Source organism: Stegastes partitus, unplaced genomic scaffold (genome assembly GCF_000690725.1).
Source record: "Stegastes partitus isolate 25-593 unplaced genomic scaffold, Stegastes_partitus-1.0.2 Scaffold988, whole genome shotgun sequence".
In the NCBI taxonomy this organism is placed as follows: Eukaryota; Metazoa; Chordata; class Actinopteri; family Pomacentridae; genus Stegastes; species Stegastes partitus.
Genome location: NW_007578719.1, coordinates 173,194 through 190,644, shown reverse-complemented (window position 1 = coordinate 190,644; position 17,451 = coordinate 173,194). Strand labels below are relative to the sequence as shown.

The window sequence follows — 17,451 nt, the reverse complement described above, 5'->3', positions numbered from 1 at the left end:
AACTGGTACAGCTTCATGAACGCAATGTAGGTGGAAAAAAAAAAAAAAAACAGAGCTATATTTAGATCACAATGCTGCAGTGCACATGTAAACCCAGAGTGTACACCTGGGACACACCCTCTAGACTTTTTATGATTTATTTCTCAGTATAAGAAGAAGGAAACTGTGAAAGACAATAGAGTGTTGTGATAAAACACTTTCTCTCTGATCCTGTCTACAGGGGCTTTGCAGGACCTAACAGGATCTGAAGCAGTTTTGTTTTTTTTTTTTTACACCTCTGTATATCAGTAACCCCTGAGGCCAGGTCACTTGTCTTCTGGGGCTCCCTGTGTTCCAAGTTGTACAATTAAGCCCTTTAAGTGCAAGGAATGATGAATGTTATTTTGGCTTCAGCTTCCTGAAGCCGCTATCCTCTCTGGCTACTCAAGTGTCAGTCAAGCCAGCAGTTTCCACTGGCTGGGTCCAGGAGGGCCCCTGGTTATACGAGGCTCCGAGCTTCAAAGCATTCAGATTATTTCATCTTATTTATTTCGAGGCACATCTAATATGTGAGCGGCAGAGAAAAATAAAGTCGCCGTGCTCAACATGGCACATCTATTTCTCACGTTTGTACTCCCGGTTTCTAAAATGGTGGGCTGCGACCCAAAGTAGCCACGGCTTGGGTCCTGGAGGTTCCCCCTTGTGACGAGAATAACCCCATGACATCATGGATAAAGGACCAACAGGGTGACACACTCCATTTCTGAGGGGACTCTGGGACTGGAAATCTACTGCTCTGAACGAGACAAGACTTGAGGACTTGGAAGAAAGGATATACTTTTAAAAAAGACGTTACCTGGCTATTCAGAGAGGTATTCCTTAAGCTACATGTTGATTTGGAAATCAGTGCACTGCTGCAGTGAAGTGACTGAGTATGAGAGGGACAGCAGCAGCAGCAGCAACAAGTGTCATCTGGTCTTCCAACTTGGGGAGGGCTTTGGAGTTTAAAATGGTGTGAATATGATAGCCTTCTCTAGCCAATGCTATAGCTTATGCAAGTGGAGATCTGTGTGCAGCATTGAAAGTTGACAGTTCAGAGTCACTAATCTGACAAAAAGGGCGGTGTAATAAAAACAACAACAACAGTACAAAGATTTTGGATATCAGCAGCAAACAGAACTGTTGGGGAGCTCAAAGAAAAGTGGGGACGTTGCCTGACTCTCGGACGGCTGCATGAGAAAGAGAGTTAGGAGGACGCACGGGCTAAAGAGAAAGAGGAAGGCACCAAGGAGGTGAGTTTTACCCTCAGAGGGGTAAAAAAAAAGATGACCGTGGTGTCCCAGGAGAACCACGAAGAGACTGTGGTCGTTAGTCCTCTGTTGCAAGATGCTGCAGACCTGGAGCCAGCGGACCAGGAGTGCAGCGAGAGGGTGGTCATCAACATCTCAGGTCTGCGCTTTGAGACGCAGTTAAAAACCCTCTCTCGCTTCCCCAACACGCTCCTGGGAGATCCGCGTAAAAGGATGCGTTTCTTTGACCCGCTGAGAAACGAGTACTTCTTTGACAGGAACAGGCAGAGCTTTGACGCCATCCTCTACTATTACCAGTCAGGAGGGAGGCTCCGGAGGCCCGTGAGCGTACCTGTGGATATTTTTCTGGAAGAAATAAAGTTTTATGAACTCCAGGAGGACGCCATAGAGCTTTTCCGAGACGATGAGGGTTTGGCGAGGGAGGAAGACCGCCCGCTGCCCACTAACGAGTTCCAGCGCCAATTATGGCTTCTGTTTGAGTATCCGGAGAGCTCAGGACCTGCTCGGAGTATCGCCATCGTGTCCGTGATGGTTATTTTGATTTCCATCGTTATCTTCTGTTTGGAGACTTTACCAGAGTTCAGAGAAGTCCCCCCAGCGCCAGAGAATAATGGAAGCGCGCACGGCAAAGCGCTCAATCCGTTCACAGATCCCTTCTTCATGGTGGAGACACTCTGCATCGTGTGGTTCTCCTTCGAGTTCACCATGAGGTTTCTGTCGTGTCCCAGCAAAGCAGCTTTCTTCAAAAACATCATGAACCTGATCGACGTGGTGGCCATAGCTCCATATTTCATCACTCTGGGCCTGGATCTCGCAGAGCATCAGGGCAGCAGTCAGCAGGCTGCGTCTTTGGCCATCCTCAGGGTCATCCGTCTGGTTCGCGTTTTCAGGATTTTTAAGCTCTCCAGACACTCCAAAGGTCTGCAGATTCTCGGCCAGACGCTTCACGCAAGCCTCAGGGAGCTGGGATTGCTCATATTCTTCCTGATCATTGGAGTTGTGTTATTCTCCAGTTCAGTTTACTTTGCTGAAGCAGAAGACCCCGAATCTGTATTTTCAAGTATACCTGATGCGTTCTGGTGGGCTGTGGTGACGATGACCACAGTTGGTTACGGAGACATGTTTCCCACCACCATCGGGGGCAAATTCGTGGGATCTCTGTGCGCAATCGCCGGAGTGCTAACCATAGCTTTACCTGTTCCTGTGATCGTGTCCAATTTCAATTATTTCTACCACAGAGAGAATGAAGAGGAGGAAAACGTTCAGTACGTACACGTGACCTGCGGGCAGCAGCCGCAGCTCTCATTTGGTGACAGTGACTCCACCGCAAGTAACCAGTCGGTCACCAAAACTGAATCCTATCAAGACAGCGACGACTTAGAAACTCTGACATGTTTAAACGTGACTCCAGTGGAGACATACACGGGAAAACTGACAGATGTGTAAAGATTTGGTTTCTGGTGAGTTGTGTTCCAGGGGAGGAGCCCTTTAGACTCCTGTTTGTCTGATGCTGCAGGTGTTTTACGCACTTTGTCTCCAGTGTTTCTTTTGGAAAGTGGAGCCTCAGAGATTCACGCGACAACCCACACTAAAATAAGGAATGGCTCAGTGTAATTTAATTAGATGATAAGGGAAAATCATTCCTCCCACTGCTGGAACTTCACACATTTCTACACAAGGGGGATAATAGGAAAAAAAAATCAGCGAGTGTGGAGTGGACTAAATACCATCAGCAGTAACTGAACTAGAACACACTCTTCCATTTAGAAAGAAAAACTGTAATAAACCAGCTAAAATTAATTTGGAGATGTGTTTTGTCTCCACACTTGTCTTATACATACATTTTTTAAAAAAAGTTAAAGGGGAGTTTTACGTGTTTACGCACAAGAAATGGCACCACAACGCACAACTTGTTTGGATAAGGACGCATCCATAACGCACATGGGAACATGATTTCCACACTAAGGCGCACAGCAAAACACCGACACAGACATAAACTAATACTTGTTCTGTCACGTTAGAGCATGGATTCATGCGGACCATTTGTGTGTCAGTGTGTGTGGGTGTTCGTGCGCTGCAGTGTGACTACCTGGAGCACACTTAAGCACCACTTTAACCCACTTTGCAAAAGAATTTATAAACGATATCACTGCCCCTACTCGCCCTGCTATATTGGCTTGTTTGCTTCTAGCTGACTGACAGATTTGTGAATCTTTGACCTTTAGGATGGCCAAAAACTGACACGTTTGTCATGCACCAGTACCCCAAATTTAAATGATTAACATTCATAATCACAGGAGAGTTTGTCATCATGTTAAAACATTTTCTATCACTATTAAATCGTCACAATCCAAACGTGTAGTAGTTTGACATTTAGGGGGGGAAAATGAACATCTCTGGCTTCATGTTTGTTTGGAGTTTCTGCTTCCTGGTCAATCTGATCAGATCTGTCAGAACAAATGAGCTCTGAGCGCCACTGTGTGGATGATAAACATCCCTGCAGACAGCCCTCCTGCTCGGGCTCCACAGTGTGCAAAATTAACACTTTAGCCTGAGTATCTTTGCACTGTTGCAGTTGGCCTTGACTGATTTAGGCATAAGCCCCAGAGATCATTCTCTTTGACTCAGCATGCATCCGGATGCTTGTGATGGCTTCACTGAGCCCCACCACATGCCTGACTGCTTTCTCTCACCTCCTAATGTTAACTCAGTGGCTTATTGTTTTTTCTTTTCTGCTTATTTGCAGGAGGGAGGAGACGATTAAGTGAAGCTTGTTGTTCCCTCAGAGTCACAACAAGACACAAATGTGGCATTCTCTTCTTCTCCAAAATTATCTGGATCATTTTTTTTTTCTCACGGATTATTCTCGCAAGTGACTTCACGGTGGGAACGCACGGAGAAGGTTCAGTCTGGACATTGTGTGTATCATCCGTAGGAATGGATTTTTAAAAAAACAACATTCTTTTGTGTAGGCTTTATAAATGACCACGCTTTCTTTGTATAAAAAGCCTTGTGTATATAAATATAAATACATTGAATTTTTTGTAACTCTTAATTTCCCCTTTCTCATGCAACTTAGAACGCAAACTTGTCATCTCTGCAGTTGCAAACATTCAGCTTGCAGCTCGCTGTACAACACCACAGCCCGGAGCATTGGAATGCAACGTCTGCATGACACGGATTCATTGTGAATTTTAAATGTAATAAAATATTTATTTTTCTAATTTAAACATGTATGTGAACTTAACTTGCTCCTTTTTATATAAATTAATTATGAATAAGAAAATACGCCACTCGTCATCTTTCATTATTTCTGCACGGAGATCAAAGAACAGCGAGTACTTTGCGTCAAAATGTAAAAATCCACCCTCACTAATTACTCCACTGTACTTTATTATTCTTTCTTTTTTTTGGTGCTGAACAATGTAGGGGGAAAAAAGGCAAAGACATCGGCTTGTCCTGCCACAAAACCAATTAACTTAATAAAATGTCATAGTGATTAATGGAGGGGGTATTTATTTGGCTTGAGGCGCATTTTAACAAATTAGGCTGAAGAAGTCTGATAATCTGATTTTGTGTTGAATGCGTATTTTTTTGTGGAGAGTTAAGAGATGTTTTGAGTGAGGTCAGCTCAGCCCCTCGCTGTCGGAGGCCCTGATGCAGCCACATGCAAGCCAGCAAGAGATAAACAAATGATTATTTGTTCTGATATTTCACTGCACTAACTTGTCCTTGTGTTGGTTTTGGAGATTTTTTGTTTTTTTCTTCCTGAAGGTGAATCAATCATCTGCGCTGTCCGTGGTGCTGAAAGACTCCGCAGAGCCAAATTCCCTGCGTTTTTTTTTGTTTTTTTTTCTCGCTCTCCCCCTCATATGTGTTTGGCTTGTGGGTCCAAGTGTAACAATGACTTCACACTGAGGAGCTGTTATAACTTCGGAGCAGATTTTGGGTGTGAGAGCTGCACAGGATGGATGCGAGCTCACCCGATGTGATGGTTCACAGCTCTGAGGGCTGCGAACATGTTGTCACAAGTGAAATGTACAAAAATCACTATGTGGTGTTCTCAGAGGCTCAGATAAAGACTTGCGCATCTCAGTCCTTGACAACTAACGGCGTAATCCTGAAATCATGGAGTGACTGAATGAAGAGGTGATGTGTTTTTTTTCTCTCTCTCCCTCTCTCGCCAATGGATGATTGGCTATTTTCTCTCTCTCAAGTTACAGATCATCTCGGATGCTACACAGCGAGGCTTTGGAGGATTTGTCTTCTTTGCAGTGTGATTGCGCCAGTGCTGGCACACGAGCGCTCTTGTTTTTGTGGTGTATGGAGAACTTCTGGCGGCGTGCTTTAGTAGAGCCGGTCTGCATTGCGTCGAAACCCTCCAACTCCTCCTCCTCCTCCTGCTGCCCTCCCTCTCCGCTCCTCTCCCCTCTTCTTCTTCTTCTTCTTCTCCTCCTCTCCTCTCCCTCGCCTCCCCTGCACTCGCATGTAAAATGCACAGGAAAACATGCTTGACATTGTTGAGAAAACACTCGGACCTCGCTGCTCCACCTGACAGTCTCTCAGCTCTCCGTTTTCATGTTTTGTTTTTTTCCTCTCCGCGCTGCGCTTGAAGCACATTCTGCCCGTCATCGTGTCTAGTGGCAAAAAAAAAAAAAAAAAGCAGCAGATTTCTGCTGATGCAGTGATGTCTGGAAATGTCAAGGGCTCGCTTATTGCCCCTTAATGTATCTCCCCCCCGAACTGCAGCGCAAGATTTTCTCCTGCGGTATACTGTAAGCTGTTCACACCACCGTGCCGCCGCGCAAGCAACTACCGACGCTGCTGCAGCTTTGCGGTCTTCTCTCTTCGCTCCTTTCCCAGCTCAGGCTCTGCTCATCACACTCCTCTGACTCTCATTTTGGGTGGGTTTTTTTTTTTTATTGTTGTTGTTGTTAATTTTTCTTCCATTTTTTGCATCCTGCTTACTGACACAGTTTGGATGGAGACGACTACAGTGGGCTGTTTTTTTGTAGGTGCAATGTAAAGTTGCCACATGACACCCACTGGTGCCCTGCTGTTGGATGATTTTACTCGAGGATAAGACGCATTCAAGACCTTTCAAGATCAACCCACGGTAAGCCTGCTGATTTTTTACAACACATATCGGTTAGGTTCTGTATCATTTATTTGTAATAAATTGACAGCTTCTACTGTTTTTTTCCACATTTCGTGTAGTGCATTTTTTTTGCACATTTCAACCTCCCCCCCGCACTGGGGCCTGCAGGCTACATGCATGTAGAAACATCATCTGGGATAATATCAGTATCAAATGTTATGCGTCACATCATAATTCAGGCTGCTGAGAGTGGCGTAGGATAAATCACTGCCATGCTCCTTTAACGCACCGCAGTCCTTTGATAAAGTACTGAAATAACAAGAAGCAACTACACGCTGGGATTATGTGGAGGAATTTCGAGTGGATGTGGGGCTCAAACGACACGATGTCCAAACACGACCATCCCCAAAGTCACTACACAGACCGTTAGAAGTTGCTTATATGAGAGAAATACCACAGGATTTTCCTCACAAAGCTGCGATAGTATTCCGTTTACTACCGGATAGCTGCACTAATTGCAGGCGGGGAAGAAAGTAAATAAATAAATAAATAAATAAACTGCAGAAAATGCTGAGCCAGCAAATATCTTGGCTGTTTGATCCCATTATTTCCTCCCTCCTCCTCCCCTCCCTCTCTCTCTCTCTCTCTCTCTCTCTCTCTCTCTCCTTCTCCCTCCCTCTCTTTCTTTCTCTGGGTGACAGAAGCAGCAGCAACAACAGCTGCAGATGCGCCGGAGAGCAGCAATGGTCAAGTCAGCGAGAACCGCAGTGGAGCCGCACTGAGGCAGAGCAGCCAAGCAGCGCCCTCCTATCTGGGGACGTCTCCAACAATCTAAGGGGTGTGGGAAGCCGAGGAGTGGAAATTTTCGTTCCCCCCCTCCGATCCTGAATGCCTTCTCAGTCAGACTAACCGACATCCCAACACAAGTCCTTCTCCTCTTCTTTCTCCATCACCTCCTCCTCCTCTTTCCAAAATGACCGTGGTAGCAGGAGACAACATGGACGAGACCTCGGCCGTCCCGGGCCACCCTCAGGACACCTACCCACCAGACCACAACGACCACGAGTGCTGCGAGAGGGTGGTCATCAACATCGCCGGTTTGCGCTTCGAGACGCAGCTCAAAACTCTCTCCCAGTTTCCGGAGACATTGCTGGGAAACCCCAAGAAGCGGATGCGCTACTTTGACCCACTCAGAAATGAGTACTTCTTCGACAGAAACCGACCCAGCTTTGATGCCATCCTGTACTATTACCAGTCCGGGGGACGGCTCAGAAGACCAGTCAACGTCCCTTTGGATATGTTCTCTGAAGAGATTAAGTTCTACGAGCTGGGAGTGGACGCCATGGAGAAGTTCCGAGAGGATGAGGGCTTCATCAGGGAGGAGGAGCGTCCTCTACCTGAGAAGGAGTTCCAGCGTCAGATCTGGCTCCTCTTCGAGCATCCGGAGAGCTCAGGCACCGCCAGAGGGATCGCCATCGTGTCTGTGATGGTGATCCTCATTTCAATAGTCATCTTTTGTTTAGAGACTTTGCCCCAGCTGAAAGAGGACCCGATGGGTCGAATAGAACGAGTGGGGAACACCACCATTTATTACAAGCCAAATATCCTCACTGACCCCTTCTTTGTCATTGAGACTCTGTGTATCATCTGGTTCTCCTTTGAGCTGATAGTGCGCTTTTTGGCATGCCCGAGCAAACCGGCCTTCTTCAAGAACATGATGAACATGATCGACATCGTGGCCATCATCCCTTACTTCATCACGCTGGGCACCGAGCTGGCCGAAGACCCGGAGAGCGAGGGGGTGGGGGAGCAGGCAACATCTCTGGCCATCCTCAGGGTGATCCGTCTGGTCAGGGTGTTCAGGATCTTCAAGCTGTCACGACACTCCAAAGGACTGCAGATTTTGGGGCAGACCCTCAAAGCCAGCATGCGAGAGCTGGGATTGCTGATCTTCTTTCTGTTCATTGGAGTCATCCTGTTCTCCAGCGCTGTCTACTTTGCCGAGGCAGAGGAGCAAGGATCCTACTTTGGCAGCATCCCAGATGCGTTTTGGTGGGCTGTTGTGTCCATGACAACTGTGGGCTATGGGGACATGGTGCCGGTCACTATAGGGGGCAAGATTGTAGGATCTCTGTGCGCCATCGCCGGGGTGTTGACAATTGCTCTCCCGGTGCCTGTCATTGTGTCCAACTTCAACTACTTCTACCACCGGGAGACCGAGGGAGAAGAGCAGGCCCAGCTGCTGAATGTCAGCAACCCCAACATCCCCTCTGAAACCAACTCCAGCCGCCGTAGTTCATCTACCGTCAGCAAGTCAGAGTACATGGAGATTGATGGAGACATAAACAATAGCATCGACAATTTTAGGGAGGCAAACCTCAGAACTGGCAATTGCACTATAGCCAACCAAAACTGTGTAAATAAAAGCAAGCTGCTTACAGATGTTTAGACACTAGTTAGGAACTTTAGGATCTCTACGGGACTGTCACATGTGGAGTAGACCATCAGTTAGGAATGCTTCATTTACCTCCCCAAAGCGCTCTATGGCACTAGGCCTACAACTACGCTCAGCTATACAGAAAGGAAACAGAAAAAACAAAGCTGTTAGAGTATATGACAGGTAGATAGAATAATTAATTCTTCCGATCCTACGAATATGTAGTTATATCAAAAAGAAAACATTGATTATTACACGTATACGCGGCTCCCTCAAGGACGCAGAGCACAGCCTGTCTCATCAGACGACGGCGTGATCATTCAATTCTTATGCATGGAGTACAGATTACATTTCAGCAAGTTGCACAATGCACCAGAAACGACTGCAGACATGCAAGCATCTGCAGCCAAGTGGTAAGCGCCAAGAAGTTAGGAGACCCTCCCCACCCTCACCTCTCCTTCCTCCTCTCTCTTTCTCTCTCTTTCTTCCCCACAAAGGATCTACTACTCAGCAAAGCACCTTATAGGAGGAAGACTGATCTCTCTTGTTTGGATGTAAACAGATGGTGATCTACTTGCTTCACGGACATCTGCAATGCTGCTGTTTTCTCAGCATTTGCTGTAATTGTGTTATCACCAAGTGATTCAATGCCATGCCCTTTAGATGCAACACAGCACAATGATAAAGTGAGCTTCACACGAGCATGATTAGAGACTTTCCATTTTGATATCGGCATGCATGAGACATATCTCACACACTGGAAAGGATGTTCTTTTGGATATCTGCCTCCATTCCCCCCCCCTCATCTGTTTTCATACTGAGTGCACTGGATGAGTTTTTAATTTGAAATGCTAATCATTTAGAAGTATAGAAATTGAATGTTAAATCTTAAGGGAACAGTACATAAATGAGATCATAGCATGAAAAAAGTAACCTGCATTATGGTCTATCGACTAAGGTACTTTTGTATCCTGGTATATTTAATGCATGACGTGAGTATTCAGCTTGTTGCAATTCAGGCACTCTGCAGTGCCCTATTGTCAGGGAAACTAAGGAAGTCAAATTCTGGATGTTTCTGAATTGTGATCAAATATATCCAAACCCACCTTGAGGATGCAGAGTTTCTAATTTAAAAGTAGACAAAGAAACTGAATAAATATTATCAAAAATGCATATAATCATAATACGCACCAATTACAGTATTAGTCAATAGTGCAGTGCATGGACCTTCTTTGAACAAGAAAAGTGAACATATTTTTAGTCATGCTTCCATCTCCACGTCTAATTTTACTGCATATTGGTTTCAAATCCACTAAAAAAAAAAAGGATCAAATACCAAATTTCACGTCATATTTCGGAGGATTATTCTGACATTAGTTGCTAGTGCCTTTATCCCTTTCACCAACAGGACCAGTGAAAGTGCCTCTGTGTACAGTGGTATTTGTGTGGTTGAGCAGAGCTGGTCTACCTTCTGTTTTGGTGTTGATACACAGTCGGTTACGATGTTAAAGATGCCAGATGAGCAAGCTTGAAACAGCAGGTGACTATTGGTCAAAAAAGAAAAAAAACAAAACTAGATGATCCATGCTGTCATGCACAACCCAGTTTTCACGCTGTCACACACTTAATTAAGCCCTTAAGCAGCAATGTATTGTACTCTGCATGTTTACCATTCCAATTCAAAAAGGGAATATCCATCAAGATTTTTAGTTATGCCTGTTGTTTTTCTTTGTGCACCATGCATCCTTTCAGGGTCTCTACCTCAGTGAGGTCATTGCAAACTTGCTGCAGAGCCGCAAGCTTCAATGCAGGGCTTCCTATACCATAATGCAAAATGGAACCTTAAGTGTAAACTGCAGTCATGCAATATTGAATGTGAGAGTCCCAAAGCATAGCCTTTACATAAGCACTTAGGACAAATAGTGTACCACAATCCTGCTCCTTTTTTCACTTAAAGCTACGCACAATCAGGGCGTTCATTTGTAGAGAGTTTGTGGAGATTGCTTGACTCTCCCGACGGGATGAGGTTGACTGTGTGATGTGTTAGTTTCTTTGAAGCAGTGCCACGTTGGGTCACTGTTGTGTCACAGGAAAACACCTGAATGTGTTTAAACACATCTGTGTCGAATACAGCGGTAAAAAAATTTAAGTAGTTTTTAAATCTGTCATACTGCAGTTCTTGGGCATTGCGATGCACAGCAGAGTGCAGCCCATCTTTTTTGCACAATCATGTTATTCTGTTGCTTGAGCTATCTTTTTGCTTTTTTTTTTTTTTTTACTAGTGAGTTTCTTTTTCTGTTTCCCTGTGCTTGCTCATACGTCGTTGCATAGTTTCTCTGCATATTGTTCCAGACAGGCGAACTGCAGGTAGATTGGGACACATTGTAACGACTACTTGAAAATCTCCAGCTACTGTACATCAGTCTACACTCAGTATTGAGATGAATTCATCCAAATGATAGTAAGATTTTGTACTGTACGCTCTGTTTTCTTGTCTTTCTTTCTTTTCTTTTTCTTTTTTAGCACTCTCCTGACTAGGTCCTGTCAAAAAAAAAAAAAAAAAAAAAAAAGCTCCACTGCAGTGCTACTTGAATGTCATAGTTGTTTCTGTTGGTGCAATGGCTATTCTCTGTGGTGCTAGTACAGGACTACCATTGTTGTCTTGTTACCATAATACGTTATCTGAAAGCAGAAGCAAGACTGCGTTAATTGTTTCGGACAAGATGATTTTCCATTCAGTGATTTTTCTTACGTTATTGGTGGCTGGCCGGTTAGTTTAGGGCACCGTTTGTCATTTTATTTGGAACTGATCTTTGTACTGTACTAATGAAGAGCGTCTGCCTCAGGCAAGATAAATATGTTAGATGTCAGGAGTTCAAAATAAAATGTTGTTCAACTTGTCTAGGCTTTCTCGCACAGAGGGGCACAAGTAATACCCACTACCATATATTATAATACTATATATAGAATGACACAGAGAAATTATTGTAGTCTCCTAAACGCAGCTATCAGGAAATTGTTTGCTTTGCTCACAAAGTTTCTCGTAACACTGATTCTTGACAGTAGTGATGTGTGCATGAAATCTGACGTGAGGTGAAGAAAATACAAACGATGCCCCTCATGTTAGCAGCGCTACTCCTGCTGTGAAGGCATGGACGGATGGTGCTACGCATTCAGTTACCCAACAGAAACATGCATTCTTAACAGCAATAGAAAAAAAAAAAAACAGACAACCTGTTTCTTAGATGCTTTTTGTACAAAAAAAAATTAAAAAAATAGTAGGAAAACAAAATCTATTTTGAATGTCAGAGAAACTGCGATCACTTGACAGATACTCACAACAGGGCTGTTTAAAACTCCTTTGTTCTGGGATTTTTTCAGGTCGGCGGGGTCAAACGTAGAGGCGGACATTTTATCGAGAGAAACCTGTGAAAAACCCAAATATAGGCTTTGTAGTAGTTCCCATTAAGCACCCTGGTCGGACTGGAGTTGTTTTATTGTCAGGAACAAAGGCTGCAAAAGGGGTTCAGTCAAACCTATAACAGAGTCCCAAAGGAAGAAGAAGCCCATAATGCACTTAGAGAGGATCTATCTTCAGTTCACTGGACTGATCGGCGGTTAGAGAGAAAGTCAGAGAAGGTGCCTAAAATGTTTTACATATTCATTTGTTTTAGCTCACTGTCAGATGTTACGCTTCTGCAAACTAACACGAATAAGAAGATCTAATAAAAAAAAATAATACATGACAACATTAATCTAATTAAGAAAATAACACAAAATGTCATGAGAATAAAATGCTATTTAGCTAGAATAAGATAGAGAAAATTAACCACTATATACTAGAATTATGGAAAACAAGTTTAATGTGTGTTCTTACTTTCCTTTGTTTCTGTTTTGTTGGTTTTTTGGTGGCACTGTAACATGACTGATTTAGGAAGAACATGCCTTATACTGGAATATCAAAATAAAATGTTCCTCCAGCAAGCCATGATAATGAAACTACTGTATTATGATCACTTGCTATACACTAGATGATATGGACAAGAAGTGTACTACTATATATATAAAAAAAAAAACTAAAAAAAACAAACAAAAAAAACTACACATGGTTTGTCTTTTTTTTTTTTTTTTTGGTTTCAAGAAAAAGAAAAATACAGGATTCATTCAAAACGCCATGTTCACGTTTTTTTCCAACTCTCTGCTGCTGAACCTTCTGCTATAATGTATCTCTACAGAAACCTACTGATCGCAAAAAACTGCATGGTCGATGGAAGACTGCATGAGCTTTGCCTTTCAAACTGTGGATCAACTATAATACAGTTGCATCGTTTTAAAAAAGAAACCCTTGCTTTCATCTGCACCAAGGCTTCCTGTAAGGCCCTGTTGAGAAGTTGTCGTGAAACGTGTCCTCTGCTGGATTTCTATAAAGCACCTTAGCGCTGACCTCATCACTAAGACGGCACCGGGGTATCCGAGCCGTACTCTCCCCCGTCTTGTGCGTGATGTTCAGGTTGTGCTTGCTAGGCTCTGAATGTGAGCAAGGACATCAAGGGCTAGTTTCTTAGACTTTATCTCTGTTCTAGGACTGAAACGCTCTTTCAAGTGACATTCTGCCCATTCCTATCTCAGTCTAGACTCTAGTGATACTGTGTTGTGGGAAACATGTCCATCGTGTCTAAAACAGGGCCTGTGCCGCACACCCTCCTGTGTCCTTCACCGGTTTTGAGGCATTCTTGTTTATTAAAAGTGTGGATATTGGACTGCCTGCTGAGGAGGCACTGAACAGGACCGAATGTTGGGATGCTGTGTACCTCACTCGCCAAAGGTGACAATACATGAGAAGTACTTGTTTGTATTAGAAGTGTGATGGCTATGAGTTTGTCCTTTCTGTCAAGAATGCACGTTTAACTGCTGGTAGGGAAGCTGGGCCTTTTTGGGAGCAAAGCGCTAAAGGACTGTTGAACTCTCCTGCTCTTCTTTACATCCAACACGCAAGCCAAACTCTGATTGTGTTATCTAATCCAGCCGTCATTGTCATGTTGTGTTTACCAAGGATTATGCTACAATGTGTTCAGTTTGTCAGATGATGACAAAGGCATGGTCTGTGATCTATGCAAGGGTTATTTGTTTTTTCTTTCTCTTATATCACTTATGAGTTCATCTTACATTAACTTCAATAAATTTTTAAGGATCTGCTGGTGTACGCTCATTTCGGCTCGGGGGTTGTGGGGGGGGGGGATGTACATCTGCACTGTGGGCCTGCTGCACCAAAACTTACATAAAAGAATCCATCTGGTAAGTTGTCACAGCCCTTTCTGTGCGCAAATATGCTGCAGCGTTACAGAACCCGAGGTCTCCATCTAAATGTGTGTTACTTCTGTACTACAGTACCCTCTCACTGAAGCCATTAGCAGTGATTCATGGGGCTAAGGTAATGGTTCCACACTAATCCTCCCGTCCCAGGAGGGGACCGCTTACCTCTGTCATTCCCTGCAAGTTGTTACACACCTCAGACGCATGAAGAGCTCCTGTCTCCGCTTGCTGCCTTTTTCCTGTGTTCACGCAGACTGAGTGGGACTCTGACGCGCCAAGCATAGACATATTTAGGCTGCAATTATTGTCATTATCTATTTATTTTCTCAGTCTATGAAATTACACGTCCTTAAGCCTGAAGTGATATCATCAAATTGGTGGTTTGTCAGACTAAGATGCTGCAAAATCCTCCCGTTAAGGAAACAAGAGATTGTTTGTTATTTTGGCTCGAAAGAAATGATCAAAATATGAAATTATTACTAAAAATATTTGCTACATCAGCTGTTGAAGGTTTCTCTTCAGAATAGATTTTGCTCTCCATCCTATTGAAATTACAACCTTTTAAAACATACTCTAAAACATCTTGTTTCTTAGCATGTGATTCTGACAGCCTGTCAGATGAAACCTCATGATAAGGAGGTCTTTTAATATTAAACACACGCAGCTGTCGAGGGCAGTAACCCTAAAACAGCAGACAAACACGTCCAATCTTAGAACAGTCGGAGGCAAATCAAGCGCTGAAACTGAAATAAGTGGGTGCAGTCTCTGGGCTGTGAAAATGATTCATTCCCACTTCTGTCCTCTGACGGTGTGAAGCTGAACATTGGGCTGCAGAGGCATCACGCCGAATGCTGCAGCTCATGTGTCTCTGTCCATCTGCCTCTCTCTTGGTGTCTCTGTCCCTCTCAGTTTCTCTCGGTGTGTTTGCTGTACGGTGACCTGAACTGAGGAGAAGAGCCTCTTCTGCCTTCCTCTGCATTGCCCTCAGGAAATGCAGCACTCCTCACTCTGCAGGCAGCAGCAGTAAGGGTGGGGTGAGTTGGCGCTGGTCCCACTCTTCTTGCTCATACACTCTCTCTCTCCCTCCCTCTGTGTGTCTGTCTTTGTCTCTCGCTCTCTCCTTCTTTCTCCCTCTCATGAGTGCTGGTAAGCCCCACTGGACTGTAATAACAGAACGTATCGTACAGAAGAGGAGCTCAGCCACAGTAGAGGATTTCACACCGCTTTTGTTTGCTCTCTCTCCTCTGCTTCGTGTCTCTAATTCACTTATATAAACATACACAGGTATTGGAAGGTGCAGTGGTAATTTGAGGAAGGTCTTTTGCTGTCAGATAACAGTTTACATGCTAAGCTTTATTTGTTCTTTGTCCTCCAGCTCTATTTGTAGTGTTGTGCATTTTTTTAACCCTTTAACATCCTGTTTTTATTCCCTCTTAGGAAGCTGTAACGCTACAATAACCAACTTTTTGGTCATTTATATGTGGTAAGGCAGAGGATTGTAATCACGTAACTACAAATGGGTGACAAATCAGAGGAAAAACCAATGTAAAGTATGTTAGAAAGGCCACCATGTGCCACCAGAACAGCTTCAATGCACTTGACATTGATTCTGCAAGTCTCTGGAACTCTACTAGAGGGATTCTTTAAAAAGATATTCCCTCATTTGTTGTTTGGATGATGGTCATGGAGATCAATGTGGACCAAGTCAGTTCAAGATCTCTCATAAGCGTTCAGTTAGGCTGAGATGTGTCGATTGAGAAGGTCAGAGTCGATGATTCACATCATTTTCATATTCATGAAAATGACCTCCTGTGCCCTGGCGACACTGTCATCCTGGAAGGCGCCGTTCCCATCAGGATGGAAGCGTTTCATCATAGGACAAAGATGAACACTCTGAATGACTTTGCATTGATCTGCAATGACCCGTCCCTCTGAAGGGACAAGCGGACCCTTCAGAGGGAAGGGTCACTTCAGGGACAAGCGGACCCGGACCATGCCAGCAAAATGCCGCACACAGCGTAACAGAGCAGCCAACTTTTTCACTGTAGGGATCAAATTGTGAGGTTTTTCCATTTGTTTTCCTTGTTTTCTGTCTGTAGTTTGTTGTCATCTAGTTTCTTAAAAATCCCCAGACCGATCTTAAGAAGCAGCACTTGTACGATTTATTGCTTGTTTTTTTACATCTAATTTTAGGACTCAAAAAGCAGATTGTCATGAAACATAAAGAGGCAACTGTTGGTACCAAATAAAGAAAAGTTTCAGGGGATTTATTCAGCTAACACTGGAGACATTTATCCTAAATGTCAAATTGCTCCAGTTTTAGCCTGTTTGGCCAGACTCACTGCATGTTTTTGGATAGATCATAGCATTAAAATGTATTTTTACTGAAGGACAGTTTTAGTTCCTGTGTCGTTTATTTCTACTAAAACGTCTTTTTCCTTTTCCGACGTGGTATCCTGTTTTCATCTGCCATCTACCTTCTTTTAAAGTCTAATGATTTTACAGATTGTGTGTTTTATTTTGCTGCCCTTGTGAAGCACTTTGTATTGTGGATTTTTAAAAGTGCTTCATAAATAAAATTCAAACCGTCATTGTATTGTTGTGACGTTCTCTTCCTCAGGCACAAAACTACCATCACAGTAGTTTCTACCAAAGTCATCAAACTTCAGAAAAGAGTCACTTATAAATAGTTTCACTTGGTAAGAAATGCAAAGTGGAATGTGTTTTTTTTTTTGCAAGCATTACAAACAACAGCAAAAAATCCACTACCATGTGTTTATGGCTACAAAGGAAGATGCCACCCAATGCAACACGCTCCATGGCATAGAGGGGTAACATATAACCAACTCATTCTTAGTTTTGGTCTCCTTGTGGCAAAAAGAGAAATATACAACAGTCGCAGACTTACTCTTTAGAAAGTTATCTTAACTCTCTGTTTGTTTGAAATTTCAGATCAACAAAGGCACCCACATGCCACCCTCCACATGCAAATGAGAAACATGTAATTGAAACTGTGGTGGTGTAAGCCACTGTCCTGGTATTCCCTGATCAGCGTGTTGGACTAATTGAGATGCTGTCGGTCAGTGGTGCAGTAGGCCTCCGTTGAGCTTAACACCTCCCTCCTCTTCCCTGAAAGCTCTACGGTATCTTACAACTGCTTGAGCGCCTTTCTTTGAATTGAAAAGTCAGCTGTTAGGCAAACATGTTCTTATCAAGCGATGAGCGCTCACAGCCGTGTCTGCATGCAAATGCACCGCGGCTGTGTTTGCTCATTACTCCACTGCCTCAGTCTTTCATTGTGTTTCTCTTTCTCT

General features: G+C 43.8%; 2 protein-coding genes across 2 annotated transcripts; both read left to right on the top strand.

Annotated features, from left to right (window-relative positions):
- The first annotated feature begins 1,147 nt into the window (after positions 1 to 1,147).
- On the top strand, positions 1,148 to 4,577 carry LOC103366872 (shaker-related potassium channel tsha2-like). Its single transcript, XM_008294728.1, has 2 exons — positions 1,148 to 2,749; positions 4,036 to 4,577. Exon 1 carries the CDS (start codon positions 1,305 to 1,307, stop codon positions 2,733 to 2,735), a length of 1,431 nt encoding a protein of 476 aa, XP_008292950.1. The 5' UTR covers positions 1,148 to 1,304; the 3' UTR covers positions 2,736 to 2,749; positions 4,036 to 4,577.
- Positions 4,578 to 5,749: 1,172 nt separating this feature from the next.
- Positions 5,750 to 14,017, top strand: LOC103366871 (potassium voltage-gated channel subfamily A member 1-like). The gene is made up of 2 exons (XM_008294727.1): positions 5,750 to 6,405; positions 7,089 to 14,017. Exon 2 carries the CDS (start codon positions 7,361 to 7,363, stop codon positions 8,834 to 8,836), a length of 1,476 nt encoding a protein of 491 aa, XP_008292949.1. The 5' UTR covers positions 5,750 to 6,405; positions 7,089 to 7,360; the 3' UTR covers positions 8,837 to 14,017.
- The last annotated feature ends 3,434 nt before the right edge of the window (positions 14,018 to 17,451 follow it).

Coding starts and splice junctions, on each gene's coding strand:
- LOC103366872 (XM_008294728.1), top strand. CDS start 1,305: ATGACCGTGGTGTCCCAGGAGAACCACGAAGAGACTGTGGTCGTTAGT.
- LOC103366871 (XM_008294727.1), top strand. CDS start 7,361: ATGACCGTGGTAGCAGGAGACAACATGGACGAGACCTCGGCCGTCCCG.